Source organism: Rhinoderma darwinii, chromosome 2, assembly GCF_050947455.1.
Source record: "Rhinoderma darwinii isolate aRhiDar2 chromosome 2, aRhiDar2.hap1, whole genome shotgun sequence".
Taxonomy (NCBI): Eukaryota; Metazoa; Chordata; class Amphibia; order Anura; family Rhinodermatidae; genus Rhinoderma; species Rhinoderma darwinii.
Genome location: NC_134688.1, coordinates 178,491,120 through 178,518,348, shown reverse-complemented (window position 1 = coordinate 178,518,348; position 27,229 = coordinate 178,491,120). Strand labels below are relative to the sequence as shown.

Below are 27,229 nucleotides of genomic sequence, written 5' to 3'. Positions count from 1 at the left end.
CACTGAATGTATCGACCAAATTTTACCACTATCATAAAGCCCAATGTGTCACGAGAAAACAATCTCAGAATCGCTTTGATAGGTAAAAGCATTCAGAGGTTATTACCACATAAACTGACACATGTCAGATTTGAAAAATGAGCTCTGAGCCTTAAAGAGGCTCTGTCACCAGATTTTGCAACCGCTATCTGCTATTGCAGCAGATAGGCGCTGCAATGTAGATTACAGTAACGTTTTTATTTTTAAAAAACGAGCATTTTTGGCCAAGTTATGACCATTTTTGTAGTTATGCAAATGAGGCTTGCAAAAGTCCAAGTGGGTGTGTTTAAAAGTAAAAGTCCAAGTGGGCGTGTATTATGTGCGTACATCGGGGCGTTTTTAATACTTTTACTAGCTGGGCGCTCTGAAGAGAAGTAACATCCACTTCTCTTCAGAACGCCCAGCTTCTGACAGTGCAGATCTGTGACGTCACTCACAGGTCCTGCATCGTGACGGCACCAGAGGCTACAGTTGATTCTGCAGCAGCATCAGCGTTTGCAGGTAAGTCGATCTTACCTGCAAACGCTGATGCTGGTGCAGAATCAACTGTAGCCTCTGGTGCCGATGTGGCCGTCACGATGCAGGACCTGTGAGTGACGTCACAGATCTGCACTGTCAGAAGCTGGGCGTTCTGAAGACAAGAGGATGTTACTTCTCTTCAGAGCGCCCAGCTAGTAAAAGTATTAAAAACGCCCCGATGTACGCACATAATACACGCCCACTTGGACTTTTACTTTTAAACACACCCACTTGGACTTTTGCAAGCCTCATTTGCATAAATACAAAAATGGTCATAACTTGGCCAAAAATGCTCGTTTTTTAAAAATAAAAACGTTACTGTAATCTACATTGCAGCGCCTATCTGCTGCAATAGCAGATAGGGGTTGCAAAATCTGGTGACAGAGCCTATTTAAGGTCAAAACCGGGCTGCGCCCTTAAGGGGTTAAAGAGGATCTGTCACTAGTTTATTAATGCCCTATCTCCTAACTAATCTAATATGTGCTATGATGCTGATAACTACAGTGTGATATATTTTTTTTTCAAAAAAGTTTTTGCAAAATTATGAGAATTTTTCTAAATATGCTAATTTTGGCTATACTTGCCAAATAGGAGGTGACTCTTTATTTTCACTCTGGGTGGTGTAATGTTTTCTGTATGACGCTGTCCCATCAGCATACAGCTTCTCCCCCTTCCCTGCCCAGCAACACAACGTGATCATATAGTATAAAAGAGGCTCTGTCACCAGATTTTGCAACCCCTATCTGCTATTGCAGCAGATAGGCGCTGCAATGTAGATTACAGTAACGTTTTTATTTTAAAAAAACGAGCATTTTTGGCCAAGTTATGACCATATTTGTAGTTATGCAAATGAGGCTTGCAAAAGTCCAAGTGGGTGTGTTTAAAAGTAAAAGTCCAAGTGGGTGTGTATTATATAGCCTCTGGTGCCGTCACGATGCAGGACCTGTGAGTGACGTCACAGATCTGCACTGTCAGAAGCTGGGCGTTCTGAAGAGAAGTGGATGTTACTTCTCTTCAGAGCGCCCAGCTAGTAAAAGTATTAAAAACGCCCCGATGTACGCACATAATACACGCCCACTTGGACTTTTACTTTTAAACACACCCACTTGGACTTTTGCAAGCCTCATTTGCATAATTACAAAAATGGTCATAACTTGGCCAAAAATGCTCGTTTTTTTAAAAATAAAAACGTTACTGTAATCTACATTGCAGCGCCTATCTGCTGCAATAGCAGATAGGGGTTGCAAAATCTGGTGACAGAGCCTCTTTAAGCTTCTATTTTCGACTGTGTTTTAAACTGGTGATATCTCCGGTTGTTTCACAGCTAGATCTGTCATATGAAAGGTTAGAATCTCATCTTTCATATGCCACCAGAACCGCTGTAGGTGGTCCACAGCCCGAGATAGGACTATTTGAAGTGATCCCCCTCTCTTCCAGCCTGAGTCTCTCACACTGTGTGAAGCAGCTTCATGCTGATAGGACAGCATCAAAGACTGTGAAGTAGCTCCACCTCAGGAGAATTGCTGGTGTTGACACCCATTTGTCAAATATAGGCTCATTTGCATAGAAAAAAGCTCATAACTTTTAAAATATTAATCTTTTTGGGACACTATTTTCACTACCATTATCAGTGTGGCAGCGCCTATTAAATGAGCTAGGAGAGTGGGCATTACTAAACTAGTGACAGATACTCTTTAATGCTCTTGAAAGACGTATACCACAGCCATTTATATTTCCTATGTACTATCCATCTATGATTGTTTTTATTGTACATGTTTAACTGAAGAGGAAAGCCTTCTTAGAATAGTGTAGGCCAGGGGTCGGGAACCTATGGCTCGCGAGCCAGATATGGCTCTTTTGATGGCCGTATCTGGCTCGCAGACAGGGCTCCTACCCAGTGGCGTAACTACCGCGGTAGCAGCAGTAGCGGCTGCTACGGGGCTCGGGGCTTGAGGGGGCCCGTGCCGCCAGCCGACACGCCCTCCCAAATGCCCGGTGGCGCCGCTAGCAGCCGTTATGGCTGCTACAGGGGTAGCACCGCTACTGTGGGGCCCGCGCCGCCGAGCCTTACACAGGCACTCTCATGCCTGTAGGTGTCGCTAGCACCGGAGGGGGCCCCGGTGCTAGCGGCAGCCAAATACATGTATTAGCGCTGAATGGCCGGGCATGTTCCGTGCCTGACCATCCAGTGCCTTACAATGACACTGATTGGCTAGCGGCGCGATGACATCATCGCGCCGCTTCCATGCTTGGAAGGTGCTGATTGGCGGGGCAAGTCATTCTGCCCCGCCAATCAGCGTCATTGAAGGACGCTCATTCAGCTCCTGCAGACATGCTCAGAAGAGAGCATGTCTGCATCGCCAGTGAACAGCGTGGGAACCGGAGAATGTGAGTATGTCAACTTTATATATTTTTTTCCTCAGAAAAATGTGAATGGCATTATCTATAGTGGGGGGGGGGTCTATCTACAGGGGGGGGGGTCGTCTTTATGTGGGCTATTATATATAGGGGGGTCTATATGTGGGGCAGTAGCTACAGGGGGGTCTATATGTGGGGCAGTAGCTACAGGGGGGTCTATATGTGGGGGTGTGGGCCACTATCTACAGGGGGGTCTATATGTGGGGCAGTATATGTGAGACACTATACAGGGGTGGGCTATATGTAGAGCACTATCTATAGGGGAGCTATTTTTTAGGGTACTTTCTATAGGGGTGGGCTATGTGTGGGACACTATATACAGGGGTGGGTTACCTGTGGGGCACTAGCAACAGGGTGGCTATATGTAGTGCACAGTCTACAGGGGTGGGCTATATGTGGGACAATATCTACAGAGGTGGGCTATACGTGGAGCACTAACTATAGGGGAAGCTATATGTAGGGCAGCACGGTGGCTCAGTGGTTAGCACTATTGCCTTGCAGCTCTGGAGTCCATATGTGGGCACTATCTACAGGGGCTTCTATGTAGGTCACTATCTACAGGGGGCACTATCTACAGGGGGCACTATCTACAGGGGGCACGGTGTGTGTGTGTGTGTGTGTGTGTGTGTGTGTGTGTGTGTGTGTGTGTGTGTGTGTGTGTGTGTGTGTGTGTGTGTGTGTGAGACAGTTATATTTAGATGTGTTGAGAATTGTAACTTTGTTTACAGGTGCAGAAATGTTTTAAAAGTGAGAAGCTGAAGACATCTAAACGGAAAACTGCAGAAGTGGGTCATGGCCGGGAGAAATCCATCATAGATGTCTGAACCGGAGGGAGAAGAAAAGAACTAGAATCTGAGACGTCACCGGTGAGTCACTTAATGTAAATGTTTATTCTGCCTCTAATCAGTAATGTAGTCACTGTATGATCTGCAGCGAGATGATGGTGGTATGTTTTTTTTTGTGAAACCGCATCTCCCAGCATATCCTTATCATTGTTTCGGCCATGCTGGGAGCTGTAGTTTTACGCCGTACAAACCTATGCGCAGTGGCGTAAATACCGCTATAGCAGCCGTAGCGTCCCCTAGTGAAGCGGCATCTGCCTCCTCCCTTGTGTCTCCCTTGGACGTTCCAGAAACCCCTGGCTGTGCTGCTGCTTTGAATGTGAACATTATAACATGGAAATTGTTACACAGCCTCATGGTCAGCAGCAGTGAGCTGCATCAATAAAGGGGCTGTGTAATACAGTGTGTCCCACCAACCCCCCCTTCCCACTTCACCCCTGAAAATAATCCCACATAATCCATTATATAGCCCCCCCCCAAAAAAAAAAAAAAAATATGGCCTTAAAAAACATCTGCCACCCATATTACACTCTTGGGGGCTTTAAATTAATCTCTTGTGGGCATAAGAAACTGATTTAAAGGACCACTATCAGGGCAAAGATCTGTCAATGGCCCTTTAAACATATTGTACGGCTCTCGTGGAATTATATTTCAAAATATGTGGCGTTTACGGCTCTCTTAGCCAAAAAGGTTCCTGACCCCTGGTGTAGGCTGTTCTAGCAAGCCATTGCCATACATATGTATTTGCTTTTCACGTGTCCTTAAACTTATGGCCACATAGTATATGTTTCTGGAAGCTGGCAGGTCTTAGTATTTTATTTTTTTCACATGCACGAAAAAAATAAAATAAAATTGCTTGCCTTTGCCAGACTAAATTTAAATAAAATGAGAAAAGTTTATAAAGCCGTGATGCATGAATTCTAATGTCCTTATCAAGGTAAATAAACTAATCAAGGTGCACTTACACAAGGCAAGAAAATGCTAATGCTGGTTAATGGATCGTGTAGGTGAGAATGGAGGGCATGTGATATCCACAGATTCTTTACTGTGTGATATCAGCAGCAAGAAGATAACAATGCTAATGCAGGAAGAATATTTGATCTGATTTGATGGTAGAACTTAATGACATCTAAACAACCTTCAGAAGTTTCTATAAAAGAGAGTGAGAGACTGGCTAGGGGCCGCCTTTGTCTTGGATTTGGTGTGCTGCAGAAGGGGTTCAATCCTGGTCATCAGAAATGGCGACGTTTAATGAAAAGAGGACATGTAGTGAGCGAATGGAAAACTTTGGCCGCTTTGTATGGAACCCTGACACAGGAGAGCTGTTGGGTAGAACCTTAATCAAATGGGGTATGTTCTGCTAAAACATATGACAAATATAAATTATATTAATTGTTATGTCACTTATACACATACAAAAAGAGAAAACATTTCCATGGAAACAAGTACAGTATCAGTAAACTTTGGTGTTAAAAATAAAATAGGAGACCTCTAACCATTTTCCATTTGGTGCACATGCAATGACAGGAGAACTGAAGGGCTAATTTATTGGAAGGGGAATGTTATTTATGATACTCAAGAGCTTATTATATATATTTTTTTTTTTCGGATATAAGGTGTCAGTCATCCCATAGAGACAAACGCATAAAAAATTTGCCCGCATTTACATGTTTTTTCTATATCCTTTTTGCTATGAAATTTTTCACGGCAAATGCTTTCTATTTATAACAATGCATACAGTTATGACAGCTAATGCTAACAAGTTATTCTTACATAAAATTCTATAACAATTCTAGGACAATGTTCTCTCAGGCTACTATTTGGATGAATAAGACATCTATTTGACATTTTAGGCATAGACAGAAACTATAAGACGCAGGTCAGTTATGGTATCAGGTGCCAAATAGCTTGTATTATAAAAATAACTATATAAAATTAGTGGAAAAATAATCACACTGGAACGATATTCCTAAGAGGCAAATGTGGAAAGTATGAGTTTGAGATTAGACGCAGAAGATAATGCTTTGGTCACGTCATGAGCTCTTGAGTCATGGCCACCTAATATCTACCATCTTTGACATTTCCTTTGAGTAAGACCTCATGCACACGACCGTAGCCATGTGCACGGCCGTGATTTTCGGGTCGGCCGGCTGCAGAGTGTCACCCGCGAGCCGCCTGCAAATCGCGGCCGTGCACATGGCCGCGTCCATTATATTTAATGAGCCTGGACCGTGGCAACCATGGTCGTGTGCATGAGCCCATAGAATTGAATGGGGCTGCAATTCTCCCGGGGGAATTGGGCCGCAAAAGCACGTTCGTGTGCATGGGGCCTAAAACATGAAAGTGAAATAACCTGGTTAAAATCCCTTTTTAATTTCAAGGTCACACTTGGAAGCTATAACTAGCAGCTTTCTGTATTGTGATAACACCTAATCTACTATGTACATAATTATGGAACCTATATCTGATCCTACAGGGATTGCAGCAATGTACAGTGTTATGAAGGGAGCCCTGGGATAGGTCAAGACAACTTTAAAAAGTCCTGGATTTTGAATGGATGTTCCTTCATGTGAGGAAATGCATTCATAAGACTACATGGACATGAAATAAAGAAAATTATTAAATAAACCTCAGGATCCATTAAAATATTATGAGAAAAAATGGAAGTCATTAGCGTAACACTTTGTCCTAGAGAAGTTCATTGGTCCACTAAAGATTATTTGTCCCATACGACCAGTAATGGACACTCATGACAAAAATGTTTCTTTCTATGGTAGCAAGATGATCAGACCCAACCAAGTAAAATCATCTGAATTATTCATGAATTTATTAGAAAAGTTTGACATTTGTCTCTTTTAATTGTGAAATATATTTGGCAGTTTAAGGGCAAGGCCACACGTAGCGGATTTGCTCTGGAATTCCGCTGCGGATACTCACTGCTCTGTGGTTGGGTTCGTTTGCACGTTGCGGACAATTCCGCTGCGGAGCATAGGCTGCGGTGCGGAATTTGGTGTCCGCAGCATACAATGGTTGTTGCGGACATGTGGCGGACTGGTTGCGGACTCATTGCGGAATTTCTCCATTGACTTCAATGGAGATTCAAAATTATGCAATGAAGTCCGCAGATGTAATGTACATGTTATGTGTGCTGCAGAGCGTATTGGTTTTTTAACATGACATTTCTTCATTCTGGCTGGACCTATGTGTATTTCCAGGTCTACAGCCAGACTGAGGAAGTCAATGGGGCTCCCGTAATTACGGGTGACTACGTGTGTGCACCCATAATTACGGGTGACTACGTGTGTGCACCCGTAATTACGGGTGACTATGTGTGTGCACCCATAATTACGGGAGCATTGCTAGGTGACGTCAGTAAATAGTCACTGTCCAGGGTGCTGAAAGAGTTAAGCGATCGGCAGTAACTGTTTCTGCACCCTGGACAGTGACTACCGATCACAATATACAGCAACCTGTAAAAAAAAAAAGAAGTTCATACTTACCGAGAACTCCCTACTTCTTCCTCCAGTCCGGTTTCCCAGGATGACGTTTCAGTCTAAGTGACGACTGCAGCCAATCACAGGCTGCAGCGGTCACATGGACTGCCGCGTCATCCAGGGAGGTCGGGCTGGATGCCGAAAGAGGGACGCGTCACCAAGACAATGGCCGGTAAGTATGAAATTCGTTTACTTTCACTAGGGAAAGTGCTGTCCCTTCTATCTATCCTGCACTGATAGAGAGAAGGGAAGTACTTTCCCCTCAATACGCAGCGGCTAGTCCGCATCAATTTATTGCCCATTTTGGGCAGATCCGCAACAGAATCTGCAACGCAGATTCTGTGCGGCATTGAAGCGGACAGTTGCGGAAGAAATTCACTACGTGTGGCCATGCCCTAATGCTACGTGACGTCAATGATAACTTAGTAAGCCACATTAGAATACCATGGATTTTGACAACCATGTATGAAATTGTCATCACTTTTATAAAATTGATTCATTTAAGGGATACTCAGAATTAAAAAATGTCCTAACTGTAAATACATTTAAAGGCATATATAGATATTACTAAAAGAGATAAAATATATAATTACAAGAAAATAAGTGAACGCAATATTAAATTTTACAAATAATTGTCTTTTTGTTGTTTAGTAAAGTATTACAGCAGTTGTTTAGTGATGGATCATACAGAAAATATATATACAAAATAAATGTATGATGTTTCTCTTTACAGTGTATATAAGTCTTTACTATGTGGCTTTTTACATTGTGATGATTGGACTTTTTGCACTCTCCATCTACTCTCTGATGAAAACAATCAGTCCTTACGAACCAGATTATCAAGATCTACTGCAGTCGCCAGGTAATTTTAACCATGCATTAATCACTAGTACAGTGAAGGAAATAAGTATTTGATCCCTTGCTGATTTTGTAAGTTTGCCCACTGTCAAAGACATGAACAGTCCAAAATTTTTAGGGTAGGTTAATTTTACCAGTGAGAGATAGATTATATAAAAAAAAAAAAAGAAAATCACATTGTCAAAATTATATATATTTATTTGCATTGTGCACAGAGAAATAAGTATTTGATCCCTTTGGCAAACAAGACTTAATACTTGGTGGCAAAACCCTTGTTGGCAAGTACAGCAGTCAGACGTTGTTTTGTAGTTGATGATGAGGTTTGCACACATGTTAGATGGAATTTTGGCCCACTCCTCTTTGCAGATCATCTGTAAATCATTAAGATTTCGAGGCTGTCGCTCGGCAACTCGGATCTTCAGCTCCCTCCATAAGTTTTCGATGGGATTAAGGTCTGGAGACTGGCTATGCCACTCCATGACCTTAATGTGCTTATTTTTGAGCCACTCCTTTGTTGCCTTGGCTGTATGTTTTGGGTCATTGTCGTGCTGGAAGACCCAGCCACGAGCCATTTTTAATGTCCTGGTGGAGGGAAGGAGGTTGTCACTCAGGATTTGACGGTACATGGCTCCATCCATTCTCCCATTGATGCGGTGAAGTAGTCCTGTGCCCTTAGCAGAGAAACACTCCCAAAACATAATGTTTCCACCTCCATGCTTGACAGTGGGGACGGTGTTCTTTGGGTCATAGGCAGCATTTCTCTTCCTCCAAAAACGGCGAGTTGAGTTAATGCCAAAGAGCTCAATTTTAGTCTCATCTGACCACAGCACCTTCTCCCAATCACTCTCAGAATCATCCAGATGTTCATTTGCAAACTTCAGATGGGCCTGTACATGTGCCTTCTTGAGCAGGGGGACCTTGCGGGCACTGCAGGATTTTAATGAATTACGGCGTAATGTTTTACCAATGGTTTTCTTGGTGACTGTGGTCCCAGCTGCCTTGAGATCATTAACAAGTTCCCCCCGTGTAGTTTTTGGCTGAGCTCTCACCTTCCTCAGGATCAAGGATACCCCACGAGGTGAGATTTTGCATGGAGCCCCAGATCAATGTCGATTGACAGTCATTTTGTATGTCTTCCATTCTCTTACTATTGCACCAACAGTTGTCTCCTTCTCACCCAGCGTCTTACTTATGGTTTTGTAGCCCATTCCAGCCTTGTGCAGGTCTATGATCTTGTCCCTGACATCCTTAGAAAGCTCTTTGGTCTTGCCCATGTTGTAGAGGTTAGAGTCAGACTGATTAATTGAGTCTGTGGACAGGAGTCTTTTATACAGGTGACCATGTAAGACAGCTGTCATTAATGCAGGCACCAAGTTGATTTGGAGCGTGTAACTGGTCTGGAGGAGGCTGAACTCTTAATGGTTGGTAGGGGATCAAATACTTATTTCTCTGTGCACAATGCAAATAAATATATAGAATTTTGACTATGTGATTTTCTTTTTTTTTTTTTTTCTATAATCTATCTCTCACTGGTAAAAGTAACCTAGCCTAAAAATTCTAGACTGTTCATGACTTTGATAGTGGGCAAACTTACAAAATCAGCAAGGGATCAAATACTTATTTCCTCCACTGTATATAATGTGCTTGGGATATTCTGTTGAACCGGATTATGACTACAGAACATTGAAGGAATGACAATTATGTAACCTAATATCGGAGCACTTAATTATATTTCTGTATGCCACTTAAAATGGAATCTAAGAGGATCGTTCGCACTAGTGATAAATAATTATTTTTTGTCTCTTTTGATCTATTGCCTTGCATGATGGTTTGCTAAAACGCACATATCTCTATCTATCTATCTATCTATCTATCTATCCATCATCTAGATAGATAGATAGATAGATAGATAGATAGATAGATAGATAGATAGATAGATAGATAGATAGATAGATAGATAGATAGATAGATAGATAGATAGATAGATAGATAGATAGATAGATAGATAGATAGATAGATAGATAGAAAGATAGATAGATAGATGATAGATAGATAGATAGATAGATAGATAGATAGATAGATAGATAGATAGATAGATAGATAGATAGATAGATAGATAGATAGATAGATAGATAGATAGATAGATAGAGTGTAAGACCACTTTCACATGGCAGTATTTTGCATCAGTATTTGGAAGCCAAAACCAGGAGCGGGTCCAAAGCACAGAAGAAGTGCAAATTCTTCCATTATACTTTTTCAGTTTTTTTCAATTCCTAGCTTTGGCTTCCAAATACTGATGCAAAATAATGACAAGAATACTACCGTGTGAAAGTGGTGTAAAGCATAAAATGTGAACCATACATGTACAATTAGGTCTATGCTGGCAGTAAACGCTACAATGTCTGGTACATGCGATGAAATGATCTGACACTGGTTAATTAAAAACACTTATTTTTTACATTTCAAGTACCGTATACAATTATTGCAGATTTAAATTGCATCTAATTGGATCAAAAATTGTTCAGTTAAACTCATTCACATTCCAAAATCTAGACACCTGCACATGACCGTATATGGGATCTGTATCACATGGATGGCACATAGGAAGATAATTCATACCAAAGGGGCCATTTATACCTTCCTATAATAAAAGAGTGGTATACGCAAAAAAAAATTATGGAATCCGCATAACAAAAATTGTAGCATATATCCGCATTGGCACCCCACATTGAACTATGCATTCTGCACTATGGAACCATATCACATACCTTAATGGGGATCAAACTGTAGACAGTCTAAGAGCATGTTCACACTGCTTATTTTTAAAAAAAAATGCTCGTATTATAGACCGAAATACAATTTATAAGCGCTATGGTAAATGGTAAAAAGCTATGTAAATGATATGATTATATAGTTCATGCAATATTTAATTTTATGCCACTGTTTAAAAAAACACGCCTCGAAAATAGAAGGGCATGTCACTTCTCGAGGCATTTTGAAGCTGAATTTTTAAATTTCCTATTGACAATGCGAAAAATGCTTTGAAATTCTGCACTAAAAACACCTGGTTTTCAGAGGCTGATTTCTCTTGAAATCAGCTTTGTATTTTTCTGCCAGAAAATAAGCCATGTGAACAAGCCCTTATACTAAGGCCTTATTCACACGAGAGTATTTCACGTCCATGTTACGCACGTTAAAACAACGGACGTCTCACGGACCTATGCAATTCAATGGGTCCATTCAGACATTTAGTGTTTTTCAAGCAGCGTGTGAATAAGACCGAACTAGGGGTCAGATATGTCTAAGATTCTACCGAAATAACTGCTCCTACTACTCGTTCTTTCACCAACTGTAGTGGAGAAATGAAAATTAATAATACATTTTCATAGAAAATATATTTTTATGATGCAATAAAATGAAAATATTTCCAAGTAAGATCTTAAATGTACATTTGTGCTTGACAGGTGTGACAATAAGGCCAGATGTGTATGGAGACGGTGGAATTGAATTGATTTACAACATTTCAGATAAAAAGTCTTACGAAGGAATAGTGAAAAGTCTATGCAATTATCTTTCAGGTATGCCTTTATTAATGCAACATTATTGCTATGTACTATTTTGGCAGTGGATGGAACTTATAGGGAAGCTGTCAGCAACTTCATGCTGCTCTTGCTACGGACACCATTAAGTAGTGACAGAAACGCTGATTTCGGTGGTCTGTGAGAATTTACAGATTAAGGCCCCATGTACATGACTGTAGATTTCATCCCTAATTATGGACCGTAAATACGGTCCGTAATTACGGACCCATTCATTTCTATTGCCAACGGACACCTTCCCGTATATTTACGGGAAGATGTCCGTGCCGTTGAAGCCTTCCGCAAAACAATAGGACATGTCCTATTTTTTTATTTTACGGACCGACAAATACGGATGACTCTCCGCAGCCGTCTGTGCCTGTAATCACGGACCATGATTACAGGCACGGTCGTATGCATGGGGCCTAAGGACTAGGTTCTGACATAGCGTAAATACTGCAGATTTCATTGCGGAAAATCCGCAGCACAACACAGTAGCAGCAGAGTGGATGAGATTTGAACAAATCTCATTCACACGCTGCATAACTTATAAGCGGAGAAACCGTTAAGAAATTGACCTGCTGTGCATTTTTTTAATCTGCAGCATGTCAATTGTATTTGTGTAATCGCTGCTTTTTTGTTGCAAGTTTTCCCCATTGAATTCATAGCAGATGTTGCAATTTTTGTGGCGGAAAAGCTGCTACGTATTCCAATGCAAAAATCGCAACTCAGAAAAAAATAAATCTTATACTTACCCAGAACTCTGTGCTTCTTCATCCAGGTCAGCCTCCTGAGATGACTTTTCATCTCATGTGACCGCTGCAGCCAATCACAGGCTACAGTGATCACATGGGATGAAACGTCATCCCAGGAAGCCGAGCTGCAGGGTGGCTGAGGGGCGCGTCGCCAAGGCTACAGTTAAAGAGGCTCTGTCACCAGATTTTCAAACCCCTATCTACTATTGAAGCAGATCGGCGCTGCAATGTAGATAACAGTAACGTTTAGTTTTTTTCAACGAGCTGGGCGTTGTGAATAGAAGTGTATGATGCTGACGAATCAGCATCATCCACTTCTCATTGTCACCACCCAGCTTCTGGCAGTTCAGACACACAGAGTGTCCTCGCTCATCCGACGCGATGAAGTTCCTGTGGGAGGAAGTGAGTGACGTCACAGCGTGATCTCGCGAGTACACGCTGTGTGTCTGTGCACTGCCAGAAGCTGGGCATTGTGACTAGAAGTGGATGATGCTGATTCGTCAGCATCATACACTTCCATTCACAACGCCCAGCTAGTAAAACAAGTAAAAACGCCCAGATGTACACACACAATACACGCCCGCTTGGACATAACTTTAAACACGCCCAGTTGTATTTAAGAAAGGCTCATTTGCATAAATATAAAAATGGTCATAACTTGGCCAAAAATGCTCGTTTTTGAAAAAAAAAAACGTTACTGTTATCTACATTGCAGCGCCGATCTGCTGCAATAGTAGATAGGGGTTTGAAAATCTGGTGACAGAGCCTCTTTAAGTATGAAACATTTTTTTTTAAACGTGCAGTTTTCCGCAGTGGACATTCTGGCCGAAAACAGTTTTTTGGGCCGGAATTCCCTGCTGTGACCAAGGAGGCTACGCTGTGTGCTTTTTGCAGCGTATCCGCCATGTGTGAACAAACCCTAAATGTTTCAGCACGATGCGAGCGCCGGTAGGAAGGAGTACGGCGTTTTCGTGAACTGACGCTTGCCCCACCCAATGGCCACTTATTGACAACTTTCTCCCTATGCACAGTAATAAGGCGAAAGCTGTCAATCATCGGCGTCTGGACGGATGGAGCTGTAGGTCATGAATATGCCAGACTCCTTTCGCCTAGTGCTCGCAACGCGCTGCCACATTTAAAATGTATGTTCTCCAAAATCACATAACTATCCCACATAAAGGTCAGACTTTTGAAATCTGCGTGTCAGCCACTACTCTATCCTGGCATGAGACGGCAGCAAGGAGTTTCTAACAGGTTCCCTTTAAACCCTTAACACAAACATACATACAGTCTTGGCAGGACATAAAAATGTCATAGTTCTGAAACTTTCAGGGACCAAGCTGGGGGAGAGGGGGGCTGGTGGGTCTTATGCCCCGGGCACAGGTGTCAGCGTGATGGCAAAAGAAAATCCTGTAGTAATTCAGATAAAGGGGATAATGCAGCAGGCAAAGGCTCTAATATTATTTATAACAACCAGCAACCACATCCTATTTGTCAGCCCACATATTAAAACACAAGTATTTAAAAAAAAGTATAAAAATTATAGCATTTGTATACATGGGTAATTTATGTGGTATAGAAATATTCTATATCTCAATTATTGTCATAATACATTACAGTGTACAACAAAACCAACCAGCACGAAATGGGGAACAAGAAATGTAATAACGCCAGTGATGTAAAATCAACACTGACGGGTAGCGGACGTACTAAATATGCCTGTCAGTTCACTACCGATATGCTTGGAAATTGCTCCTATGATAAGGATCACACATTTGGCTTTTCATCAGGACAGCCCTGTCTCTTCATAAAAATCAACAGGGTAAGTTTACCAGAACTAAAAATGTCAATGTTAACCGGTCATTCATTTCCTTCACTGTTAGGCCAGATTCACACGAACGAGTGCAAACTCGAAAGTAAAAAACAGCAGTTTTTCACGTCCGAGTTGCACCTGTGCGGGTCCCGTTTTCACGGATCCCCATGGACTTGAGTCTATCGAGGAATCCGTGAAAACGGAAGAAAATAGAACATGTTCTATTCTTGAACGGCCCAATTGAAATACATGCGTCCATGTGACGACCGTTGTATTAACGGCCGTCACAGGAACATATACTACAGTCGTCTGAATTCGGGCTTTTACTGTGTTATTCACATTAGACACACACTTTCTTGGAGTTTAAGTACTTTCCCAGTAATCAATGAATGTGTTGATTTACCAATGAACTTAAAACTATAAACCATTTTGAAAACCAAATATGAGCTTGAACTTGATTTATGCAGCACATATAGACACATGTTTTACATAAGGCCTATCTTCACATCACATCAAATGGCCTATGTTGGATGTATACACACTAACAGTGGCACCCGTCACCATAGACTGTAATGGTATCCGTTAAACGTATCCGTTAAAGTCATAAACTGAGGTCATGAGATTTCCAGATGTATCCGTTAAACTGATACCATTATGGTCTATGGGTTACAGAAGCCACTATTAGGCATCTGTTTATCGTATCCCATAGACGTCACACATAGACTATTTGTTAAGGATCTGCCAGGCACAGCTTCTGTATCCACACCCATAGGTAATCAGTCTGCACCTGCTTCTATGTCTGTGAGACTGACTCCATCTTCCACCACTCAGGATGGCAGGCTTAGGAGTGGGAGAGCCTATCATAGCCTGGCCAGACGGAGCTAGCTCCCGCGCTCTGTCTATTTATACCTGCCTTTCCTGTTCCTCCTTGCTTGTGATTCTTCTCGTTTTGTTTCCTGGCCCTGCTGCAGCTTCTTGTACCATTTGACCCTGCTTCATATTGACCCTGGCTTACTGACTACTCTCCTGCTCTGCGTTTGGTACCTCGTACACTCCTGGTTTGACTCGACTCGTTCACCTCTCGTTCAACTGCCCCTTTTCCCTTGCTTCTGTGTACCCTTGTCTGTTTGTCTGTCGTGCACTTATTGAGCGTAGGGACCGTCGCCCAGTTGTACCCCGTCGCCTAGGGCGGGTCGTTGCAAGTAGGCAGGGACTGAGTGGCGGGTAGATTAGGGCTAACTTGTCTGTTTCCTTACCCCCATCATTACATAATCACAAGCCCATATACCTACTCTACCCTGGTCCCTCACACTACTATGGACCCCCTTGAGACCCTGGTTCAGCAAATGCAGGGTCTCTCCCTACAGGTCCAGGCCCTGGCTCAGAGGGTCAACCAGCCTGATGCTACCATGGTAGTGCCCCTCACCTCACCTCTTGAACCCCACCTCAAGTTGCCTGACCGGTTCTCAGGGGACCGGAAGACTTTTCTCTCCTTTCGGGAGAGTTGTAGGCTCTATTTTCGTTTAAAGCCCCACTCCTCAGGTTCTGAGAGCCTGGGTATAATTATGTCCTGGCTCCAGGAAGGGCCCCAAGAATGGGCCTTCTCCTTGGCTCCTGACGCCCCTGAACTTTCCTCCGTTGATCTTTTCTTTTCTACTCTCGGACTCATTTATGACGAGACTGACAGGACTGCCTTTGCTGAGAGTCAGCTGGTGACCTTACGTCAGGGTAAGAGACCTGTTGAGGAGTATTGTCCTGACTTTAGGAATTGGTGCGTAGCTTCTCGGTGGAATGACCCTGCCTTAAAGAGGCTCTGTCACCAGATTTTGCAACCCCTATCTGCTATTGCAGCAGATAGGCGCTGCAATGTAGATTACAGTAACGTTTTTATTTTTAAAAAACGAGCATTTTTGGCCAAGTTATGACCATTTTTGTAGTTATGCAAATGAGGCTTGCAAAAGTCCAAGTGGGTGTGTTTAAAAGTAAAAGTCCAAGTGGGCGTGTATTATGTGCGTACATCGGGGCGTTTTTAATACTTTTACTAGCTGGGCGTTCTGATGAGAAGTATCATCCACTTCTCTTCAGAACGCCCAGCTTCTGCCAGATCACGCTGTGACGTCACTCACAGGTCCTGCATCGTGTCAGACGAGCGAGGACACATCGGCACCAGAGGCTTCAGTTGATTCTGCAGCAGCATCGGCGTTAGCAGGTAAGTCGATGTAGCTACTTACCTGCAAACGCTGATGCTGCTGCAGAATCAACTGTAGCCTCTGGTGCCGATGTGTCCTCGCTCGTCTGACACGATGCAGGACCTGTGAGTGACGTCACAGCGTGATCTGGCAGAAGCTGGGCGTTCTGAAGAGAAGTGGATGATACTGTGGGAGAGGAGGTCGGAGGGAGGGGGGAGGGAAATGAAGGAAAATAAAAAAAAATAAAAAAAGGAAAAAAAAACTCATAATAAATAAAAATATGCCTTTTAACTCCATCTTACTTGTTACTCTGAGAACTTACCCTAGCCTATAGCCAGGTACGTTCCCATTTAGCGATGTTGTTGGCATTGCCATACCATACCTTTTCATATTTCTTAATTTTACCAACCAAACCCAGCCAGTTTTGCAGTGTTGGGTGAGAGCTAGACCCCCACAGTCTAGCAATCAGAAGACGGGCCAAGAAGAGCAATTTCCGCAATAAAGCTCTTTTGTCCTTTGACATCTGCAAATCGCTTAAATTGCCCAAAATCAGGTACTCAACCTCTAATGGGACAACCAGTCCATAAGAACCGCTGATCTCCGAGCAGATCTCCCTCCAAAATTGGGCTATTCCAGGGCAAGCCCAAATTAAATGCAAAAAGGCCGCCTGGGGGTGTTGGCAACGTAGGCAGAAAGAGTTTGCCTTCAAATTCATTGACTGTAGGGATATAGGCGTATAATACAATCTATGCGTTATATTGAATTGAACCATCCTATGGGTGGCACTGAGAGAGACCGTGCTAATACTCCAATAACAATGATCCCAGTGAGATTCATCCTTTGGTCCTAGATCTCTTTCCCATTTGGCTTGTGCTCTAAAGTGAATTTGCTTTCCAAATGTGCTCATAATAGAGCGGTAAATATGTGAAAGTGATTTTTTTCCTTTGTGAAACTACTAATAAATAGTCAATTATCATGTGAGATTCCAATTGAATCCGTGCTACATCAATTTGCTTACATGCGTGCTGAATCTGGTAATATCGAAATAAATACTTCTCTTCAATACGATACCATTCTTTCAAGTTATCAAAAGTGACTATTTGTTTATCCATAATAATCTGTGAGATAAAAATAATCCCTCTATTTTTCCAGAAATTTATATCCGGAATTGTCCCAAATTCTCTAAAATTATAATTACCCAAATTGGAGTAAACTTGAGAATTCCTTTAAAACCTAACATCTCTCTCAGTGCTCGCCATGAACGGGACAACATCAGACTCAGGGGCCATTTATTCAGTGGTTCCATCTCCAGTAGGCCTGTCTCCAATAACTCAAAAATATTCCCAGCTTTCTTTCCCACTGAATCAAGCAACCTCCTGAGGGTTGGGTCCTTCTCCCATTGAATCAGAAGAATCAATCCGGCGGCCACAAGGTACCCCCGGAAGTAAGGAAAGGATAATCGCCCTTCAGACGTATTCTTGCCCAAATAAACCTGTTTCATCCTAACACGTTTTCTTCCCCAAATCAATTCATTAAAGATTCCAACATCTTAAATGTATTGTTGTCTATCCACACTGGTGTTGCGGTCAGTACATATAAGACCTGTGGAAGCACCACCATTTTAACCAGACCAATCCTATCAGCCCTGGATAAGGGAAGTTTCTGCGATACCGCTATTTTTGATCTGACCTTCTTGATCACTGGTAGCGTATTCAAGGCACTAAATCTCTCAACAACTCCTGAGACGGTTATACCCAGATATTCAAATACCTGGCCCAATCTTAGGATAGTAAGATCTCCAAAAGGGGAGTCCTGTTCCTGATCCAATGGGAGAAGAAATGATTTGGACCAATTGATTCTAAGACCCGAAAATCTACCATAGGTCTCCAGTACCTGCATCGTTCTATGAACGGAAGTTGGGGTTTCTTTCAAGCATAATAAAATATCATCAGCATACAGAACCATTTTATCCCCTTCCCTTAATCTCTTTATCGCCCCTAATCAACATGGCTAATGGTTCTATAAAAATAGCAAATAGAAGCGGAGAGAGGGGGCAGCCCTGCCGTGTTCCCCGAGAAAACATAATTGGTTCAGATAGTTCACCATTTACATTTACCCTGGCCAATGGGGCAGAATACATTATTTTAACCCAATTTATAAATGTATCCCCTATGCCAAACCTTGTCATTACTCTCCATAGGAACCGCCACTCCACCCTGTCAAACGCCTTGATAGCGTCTAAAGACAGGATGGAGCGGAGCTCCCCCTTTCCCATTTGCATATTAGTGTACAGTCTATGCAGACAATTACTAGTACTTCGACCCGGAATAAAACCGTTCTGATCTGGGTGAATGATTCCTGGGATCACCTGCTGTAGCCTCCTTGCCAACACCTTAGCTAACAGCTTCACATCTGTATTTAATAAAGATATTTCTATTGCCTTACTTAATGGCTCATTGCCCCTGATGTCAGGACACCTCAAAAGATTGATTCGATATGTTCTGTTGGCAGCCAAACTGGCTATTGCTAGATCTTGGCCCACAATCAAGATCCCTATGGAATTAGTTAAAAATAAAATGTCATGGGTAATAATCAATGATCAACTTCACAGTCAACTCCTAGATAAACAGGATCAATTTGAAAAAACTTCGGCTCCATGGAAACATTACTTATCCATTTAATTGTAACCTCCTTCTGCCTCCCTTTCTCTTCTCCCCTTCCTTTCCTTTTCTACTATTACATTATAATTTTATTTACAGAAAAGTTACGCATATACTTATTTTTTCATGTATTTCCAGCTTATTGATGTTCATGAAGATATAATGAATCATACTACGAGATTTACATGCTTGAAATGTGGATTTGCTTATGACGATGTATTGGTTCTCTTCTCTGTCATAGTAATGCATCCTTACTTTTTGTCACTATGCTATCTTATTTGTGTCGCTAAGATGACATGTTGGTCGTTGAGGTGACTGTTTTTTCCACATTTTTTTTTGTTTTTCATTTGTTTTATTGAAAAATGAATAAAAATATTGAACAATAAAATGCCTGTGGTGCAAAACCACTTAAAAAAAAAAAACCGGAGCTGATTTTTCCAGGCAGAATTTTCTGCCTGCAAAAAACTCAGTGTGAACAGGGCCTAAGGCCTTTATTTATTTTTTTCTGTTTAGGTTCCGTTTCTGGTCTTGGTTTAAAAAATACATGAAGAAATCTGGTATCAAAATTGCACTGTGTGAATAAGTCCTTAAAGGAACACTCCATGCAAAACTGACACTGTGTTATGCCTAGTGTAGGCCTAAGGCGGCCCCGTGCATGAATCTCTGGTGCTTTTTGAATCTCTGTGTCATGTCTTACACCCTCAGACCCTGCAATAGGCATAACACAGGGTGGCAGATTTACTAATAGGCTGGGTTCACACGACCTATTTTCAGGCGTAAACTAGGCGTATTATGCCTCGATTTACGCCTGAAAATACACCTCCAATATGTCGCCAAACATCTGCCCATTCATTTGAATGGGTTTGCCGACGTACTGTGCCGACGACCTGTCATTTACGCGTCGTAGTTTGCCGACGTACTGTGCCGACGACCTGTCATTTACGCGTCGTAAAACGACTGCCTTGTCAAAGAATTGCAGGACACTTCTTTGAAACGTAATTTGAGCCATTCTTCATTGAAGTCAATGAAGAACAGCTCAAATGTTGGGCCGTCAAAGACGCCTCGCAAAATGTGAGGAGGAGCTTTTATGTCTGAAACGACGCAGCTGTTTTCTCCTGAAAACAGTCTGTCTTTTCAGACGTAAAAGCCAGTTCTCGTGTGCACATATCCATACTGTCTAAAACCAAAACAGCATAAAACTAGATAAATTAAGCTGCAGATGCACCAAATTTAACCCCTTCCCGACATTTGACATATGGCTACGTCATAGCCAGGTAGGGGAGGTATGGAGGGGGCTCACGGAGTCAGGCCGCTCCATACGATGCGGGTGTCGGCTCTATGTTACAGCCGACACTTCACAGTAACGAGCAAGATCACGCTCGAGTGCGATCCCGCTCGTTTAACCCATTAAATGCCGCAGTCAATAGCGACCTCTGCATTTAAATCCTTAGAAAGAGGGGGTGACCACCTCTAGCAGCTCATTGTGCCCCCCACAATGCAATCGTGGGGCGGCAATGGTTTCTATGGCAGCCTGGGGGCCTAACGAAGGCCCCCAGGTCTGCCATCTTTGTGCTTCTATTAAGCCATGCCCCTGTCAGGGCTTAATAGAAGCCTGTCAGAAAGACGATATACTGCAATACCTTAGTATTGCAGTACATAGTGCAAGTGATCACTGGTTGAAATCCCCTAGGATGACTAATAAAAAAAAGTAAAAATTAGTAAGATAAAGGTTTTTTTTTCCCATTTTCCCCCTAAAGCATTGTAAAAAAATAAAGAAAATAAACATAATTGGTATCGCTGCATCCGTAAAAGTCTGAAATATTTACAATATCTCATTATTTAAGCCACACGGTGTATGTCGCAAAAAAAAACATTTACGCCAGAATCGCTATTTTTTGGTCACCACAACTCCCACAAAAAAATGGAATAAAAAGTGATCAAAACCTCGCAGCTTATCCAGCAAAAAATAAGCCCGCATACCACTTAATCGACGGAAAAATAAAAAAGTTATGGCTCTCAGACTTTGGCGACACAAAACTATATATATTTGGTATCCCAGTAATCGTATTGACCCACAGAATAAAGGTAACATGTTGTTTTAATTGCACAGTGAATTCCGTTAAAACGAAGCGCAAAAAACAATGGAGGGATCACTGTTTTTTTTTCATTTTCTACCCCACAAATAATTTTTTTCCCGTTTCATAGTACATTATATGGCACAATAAATGGCACTATGAAAATCTGAAAATGGTTTACGACGGGAAGGGGTTAACATTATGGCACATTTCTCTTCATTATGCCACCTCTGCGGTGGTTTAATTTATACCATTAATTTGCATTAAAATTATGGCGCACACCAGAAAAAATCTGGCGCAAATTACCATTCACTTTGACATATCTCTATTTCTAAACACTTGTCTAGTGAGTCGCAAAAGTAACTAAAACATTTCATAAATGTGTTGTGTGGCTAATGCGCCAGTTTTTGGCTTAATTTGAGACGGAATTATCACGCACGATCAATAGTGAATTAAGCTTGTTTTGCTCGTTCCTGGTATAAAAAAAAATCCCACATACTAATAAAAACTCGTTCATACAACAAAATGACTGTTTCATCTAAATCAATGATACATGGAGTATAGATGGTGCCTCATACATTGTTTTGTCATCAGCTCTAAGGCCTAGTCCAAAACTAATGTGGACTTAGGGCTTGTCCACATGTAACAGAATAGCTGCGTATTTTCCGTTCGGAATTGCGGACAGAAAATACACAGCTAAATACAGTAGCAGCAAAGTGGGTGTAATTTAACAAATGTCATCTATACGCTGCGGAAAAATTCCATCCAGAAGTTGACCTGCAGTGCGTAATTTTATTTATGCAGCATGTCAACTATGGACTCTGAATTCCTGCGTTTTTTCCCATAGAAATCAATAAAAAAAAAAACAATTCCGCTACAAGCTCTCATCTGGCTACTTCAAAAGAAAGTTAAAAAAATGCAAAAATTAAAAAAAATATATGAAAAATTGCTGTATCTGGGTTGTCCAACGACAAAAAAACCATGAAGTGGTGTCAAAATGTGAAATAAAGAAACTTACTAATATAATGTTATTTTTAAAACCGCAGAAATTGCTCAAAATTCAGAGGCTTCCAGGTAAGTTGTGTGTAGCAGGGAGCTTCTTCCCCCTCCCTGTGTGTCGGCATGTCACCAGTGACGTGATGAAGGGGCTGGCTTAGCTAATGAAGTGCGCCAGATAGGAAGCTTTATCATCACATCACTGGTCACGTGCCGACATACAGGGAGGTGAAAGAATCTCCCTCCAACTCGAGATTGTGAAGTGTCACAACTTAACGGTAAGCCTACAAACTTCTGGGATCATGTGACCGCAGCTGCAGTCGGATGATCCGTGCAATTTTAAAAATAACAGTATATTAGTAAGTTGCTTTATTTCACATTTTCAAACCACTGTTGTTGTTGTTGGTCTCGTTGGAGAATGCCTTTAACCCCTTCCCCCTGCTTGCATTCTGGGCCCTAATGACCAAGCCATTTTTTACGTTTTTCCATCGGCACTTTGAAGAGCTATAACTTTTTATTTTTGCATCGACATAGCTATATAAGGTCTTATTTTTTGCGGGACAAGTTGTGTTTTTTAATAGCACCATTTTGGGGTACATATTATTTATTGATTAACTTTTATTAACTTTTTCGGGGGGGGGGATAGAAAAAAATCGGACATTTTGCCACTCTTTTTTGCACCCTAAATCTACGCAGTTTACCTTGTGGTATAAATAACACAATAACTTTATTCAACGGGTTGTTACGATTGCAACGACACCAAATTTGTATAGATTTTGTTTGTTTTACTACTTACACAGTAAAAACACTTTTTTTTCAAAATTATTTGTTTTTGTGTCTCCATATTTGAAGAGCCATAACTTTTTTATTTTTTCGACGATGCGGTTGTATGAGGGCTTTTTTTTTGCGGCACGACTTGTAGTTTTTATTGGTATCATTTTGGAGTAGATGCGACTTTTTGATCACTTTTTATCACATTTTTTTTTAAGTCAGGATTCACAGAAACCAGCAATTTTTCCATAGTTTTTCATTTTATTTTTTACGGCGTTCCCCGTGCGGGTTAAATAATGCAATAGCTTTATAGTCGGGATCATTACGGATGTGTAACTTTTTTGCTTTATTTTGGGTTTTTTTAATAGTAAAGCACTTTGTAAGGGGAAAAACTGGGTTTTTGATTTTTTTTCACATTTTTTTTTATTACCTTTATTAAACTTTTTGTTTACTAGTTCCACTAGGGGACTTTATTATAAAAGCGATTGGATGATCGCATATTACACTGCAATACTTTTGTATTGCAGTGTATTATGCCTGTCCGTGTAAAACGGACAGACATCTGCTAGGGCCTTGGCCAGAGGCATGACCTAGCAGGCATTTACTACAGGCAGACCTGGGGCCTTTATTAGGCCCCCGGCTGCCATCGGAGACACAGACACTCGGCAATCTTATTGCCGGGTGTCGGTGGGATGAGAGGGAGCTCCCTCCCTCTCTCCAAAACCACTCAGATTCGGAGCTCGCTATTGAGCGCCGCATCTGAGGGGTTAAACGGGTGAGATCGATACTAATATTTTAAGATTTAACGGCTCCCTGCTCTGTTTATTTATTCTTATACAGCGCTGTGAAAAGGCTATTGCATCAGAATAAAGCCCACTAATGACCGCCGTGAAAAGGCCTATCGGCGGTCATTAAGGGGTTAAAGCCCAAACTAGTCTGCATCCTTAAGGGGATAATTTTGTATTTACAATTTGTCCATAAAAAAGTCTCTAGATCAGAGAGGTAGCTAGACTTTCCTTCACTGGCCAAGGCAAAGTGACTTGTTTGCAGCTCCCCTGGTACCCAGCATCCGGGGCACATGCCTCGACAGCCCCCTCCTAGGTACAGTTCTAGATAGCACATTCCTAGGTATGGAAGGGAATTCATTTAGATAATTGTAGCACTATTTAACTCTTCTTTACTTTCAGATCATAAATTTCATCCCTGACAATAAGACAGCCCCTACTCTACATTGCTCCTCAACGGTTTGTTCAATTTACACTTACTTTTGTTTTATACAATTACAGGTGTTTACTTGTATGTTTTTGCATAATAATGCTGTGAAATCAATTTAGGCTACATTCACACAACAGTTAAAAACGGCCGTCTGACGGCTATGGGTGTATTCACACGGCCGCTTTTTTAATGGCTCGTGAATATTGGCCGTCAAAAAATAGAACATGTCCTATTTTTGGCTGTTTTCACGGTCAGACGGCCCCCATGGAAGTCAATGGATCCGTTTTTAACAGCCGTCAATACATGTAACAACCGTTAAAAACGGATCTGTGACATGGGGATTCAAGAGGCAAGGGAACTATTGGTTTCCTTGATGGCTATCAGTGGCGCGATGACACTGAATTCCCTACACACTCACCAATGCAGTGACTTCTTCAGGTGTGGTCTCCAGTCTTCTCGGGTTCCTGCGAAGGCGACGCGATGACGCATTCAGCCGGAAGTTTATTAATAAATGTTCGACATTGTTGCGCTCACTACAAGGGTAGTGTGGCGCTAGTACAGGGGGCATTGTACATAGTTGTCAACTGTAGCAAATTTTCCGGGACTGTCCAGAATTTACAGAGACAGTCCTGGAAAATGACTACAGGGAGGGGGGTGGTGCTTTCTCCAGAGAGGTGTGTGTGGCATCATCTACAGGGAGGCTTTGTGGCATCATATATAGGGAGGTGTGTGGCATCATATACAGGGAGGTGTGTGGCATCATATACAGGGAGGTGTGTGGCACCATATACAGGGAGGCTGTGTGGCATCATATACAGGGAGGTGTGTGGCACCATATACAGGGAGGCTGTGTGGCATCCTATACAGGGGGCTGTGTGGTATCATCTTCAGCGGGGCTGTAAATAATGTCTAGGTGAACATGTGACCTTCCTTTGGGTGTTTTCAGGGGGTTGGGACAAAAAAAGCCTGACAGGTTTTTTTAAAAGGCCATGAAAAATGAATGCAAAACGGATGTCAAACGGCCATTAAAAATGGACAGACAGACTGGAAATGGATGAAAATTAAGAGACACACTGATGCAAAACGGCCATGAAATACTGAAAGTTGATCAGTTTTTAATGCCCATTTTTTTCACTGTTGTGTGAATGTAGCCTTAAAAAGTTTAGAGGAATGAACATAATATTCTAACTTTCCTTAAAGGGGTATTACCATCACAGAATACTATGGCATATCACTCAAATATGCCATTACATTCTGTCGGTCTAACTCGTGCCCAGTGGCTGCGGGTTCTTTTGCAGTTACCTGAACAGTGGGTGACCAGTAGGGTCACTATGCAAGACAACAGTGTAATGGGCCACAGTGCTTAAAGGGGTTGTCCAAGATTACAAACAAATGACTGCTTTACAACAAAAAAAGTGGCACACCTGTCCATATGCTCTGTGTGGTATTGCAGCTCAGCCCCATTTACATCAATGGAGCTAAGATGCAGTACCAGAAACGACCCATGGACAGGTGAGACGCTGTTTCTGGAAGAATGCAGTCATGTTTTTCTAATCCAGGAAAACTAAGCATCGGTGGGGGTTCTGCAAGTTGGACTTCGATGATCAGTAAGTGATAGCATACTCTAGTGATACATTGGGAAACCTTACCTACAGTGTGCAGGATTTTTTGCTTGTCCCTGAAGAAGCCTTTTATAAATGTTGCAGAAAACCCAAGTGTTAACTTCCATCTGATCTCTTCTATTTTGGGTTGGTAGGCAGAGTACATGTGCAGGAAGGGGGGCTTTTAAAATTTATATTTGAGAAGGGGAAACGGCTGATCTCCTGGGACACAAACAGAATATTTCTTTATACACTATATTTCTCCGTTTTAATTTCAATACAAGACAAAACAAAATCAAACAAAGGATGAGATCATGGGAGACATTTCTGGGATTTGGGTTTATTTTGTTGTGAGTTTTGTCTTCCTTTAAATGAAGATTTTTTTCATGTTGTCAAGAAGACAGACGCGTTGGTTTAGCTTTTCCCAGTCATATGGAGTCGGACATGTAGAAATGTAGAAATGAAAGGATTAGTCAAAATCAATATCATATCCATTGTTTACAGCAACAGTCATACTACCTACCTACTACTATCATATGATTGTGTACATTACTTACAACCTAGTTTATACAATTACTACATTTTTAAGGACTTTTAGTTTCTGGAATCACAATATATATGCTTACCCCACCTAGGTTGAAGATGATCTTGGGCCTGTAGAGTATTTTCCACCACATGGATCCTTTGGTATGCAGTACTTCCCATATTATGGAAGGAAGGCTCAGGTATTGCGTTCCTATAGTTAAAACCATTTTCTTCAGATTTCTTTATTTCTCTCTAAAACGAAAAAAAATTTACTTTCTGTTTTTTTTCAGCCAAACTACACTAACCCATTAGTGGCGGTGAAACTTTCTAATGTTAAGTTCAACAAGGAAATGGAAATTGTGTGCAAAGTTAATGGGAGCAACATTATAAATGAGAACCCTCATGATCCGTATGAAGGAAAAGTGACATTCAGACTTAAAATACAAAAGTGATTTGCCCTCTGTGACAAGATTACAAGGTACGAGCAGCATGGCAGCCGTTCATTACAAACGTTGCGTCGCTTGAAGGGTACATTAACATTGAAACAAGGCAAAAATCAAATACATGTGATTGTTAACCTTGAGTTTGGGAAATAATCAGACATAATGCAAGGTGATAAGTTATCAGTATACTCATGTTAATTCCAAATCCGCACACACGGATAATACACAAAGACCAACAGAAAAACCATGTATAGCGATAAAGTATTTTTTCATACAATTTTTTTCTTATTATTAGGGCTCAATAAGGAGAAGTAAATATGACAGACTATGGCCCACATTTATCAATGTATTTGTGCCGTTTTTGGTGCATTTTACTCCAAAATACTGTCATATCTGCTGTGCAACATATTTATTAACCATGTGAGCCAAAATTGAATG

At 41.6% G+C, this 27,229-nt stretch overlaps 1 protein-coding gene across 1 annotated transcript; it reads left to right on the top strand.

The window, feature by feature from the left end:
* Positions 1-5,056: 5,056 nt before the first annotated feature.
* ATP4B (ATPase H+/K+ transporting subunit beta) lies at positions 5,057-26,800 on the top strand. Its single transcript, XM_075850297.1, has 7 exons — positions 5,057-5,168; positions 8,046-8,174; positions 11,635-11,748; positions 14,123-14,325; positions 24,195-24,251; positions 26,459-26,548; positions 26,639-26,800. Exons 1-7 carry the CDS (start codon positions 5,057-5,059, stop codon positions 26,798-26,800), a joined length of 867 nt encoding a protein of 288 aa, XP_075706412.1.
* Positions 26,801-27,229: the final 429 nt, after the last annotated feature.

Coding starts and splice junctions, on each gene's coding strand:
- ATP4B (XM_075850297.1), top strand. CDS start 5,057: ATGGCGACGTTTAATGAAAAGAGGACATGTAGTGAGCGAATGGAAAAC. Junction 11,749..14,122: donor TCTATGCAATTATCTTTCAG/GTATGCCTTTAT, acceptor AATACATTACAG/TGTACAACAAAACCAACCAG. Junction 24,252..26,458: donor CTCTACATTGCTCCTCAACG/GTTTGTTCAATT, acceptor TACCCCACCTAG/GTTGAAGATGATCTTGGGCC.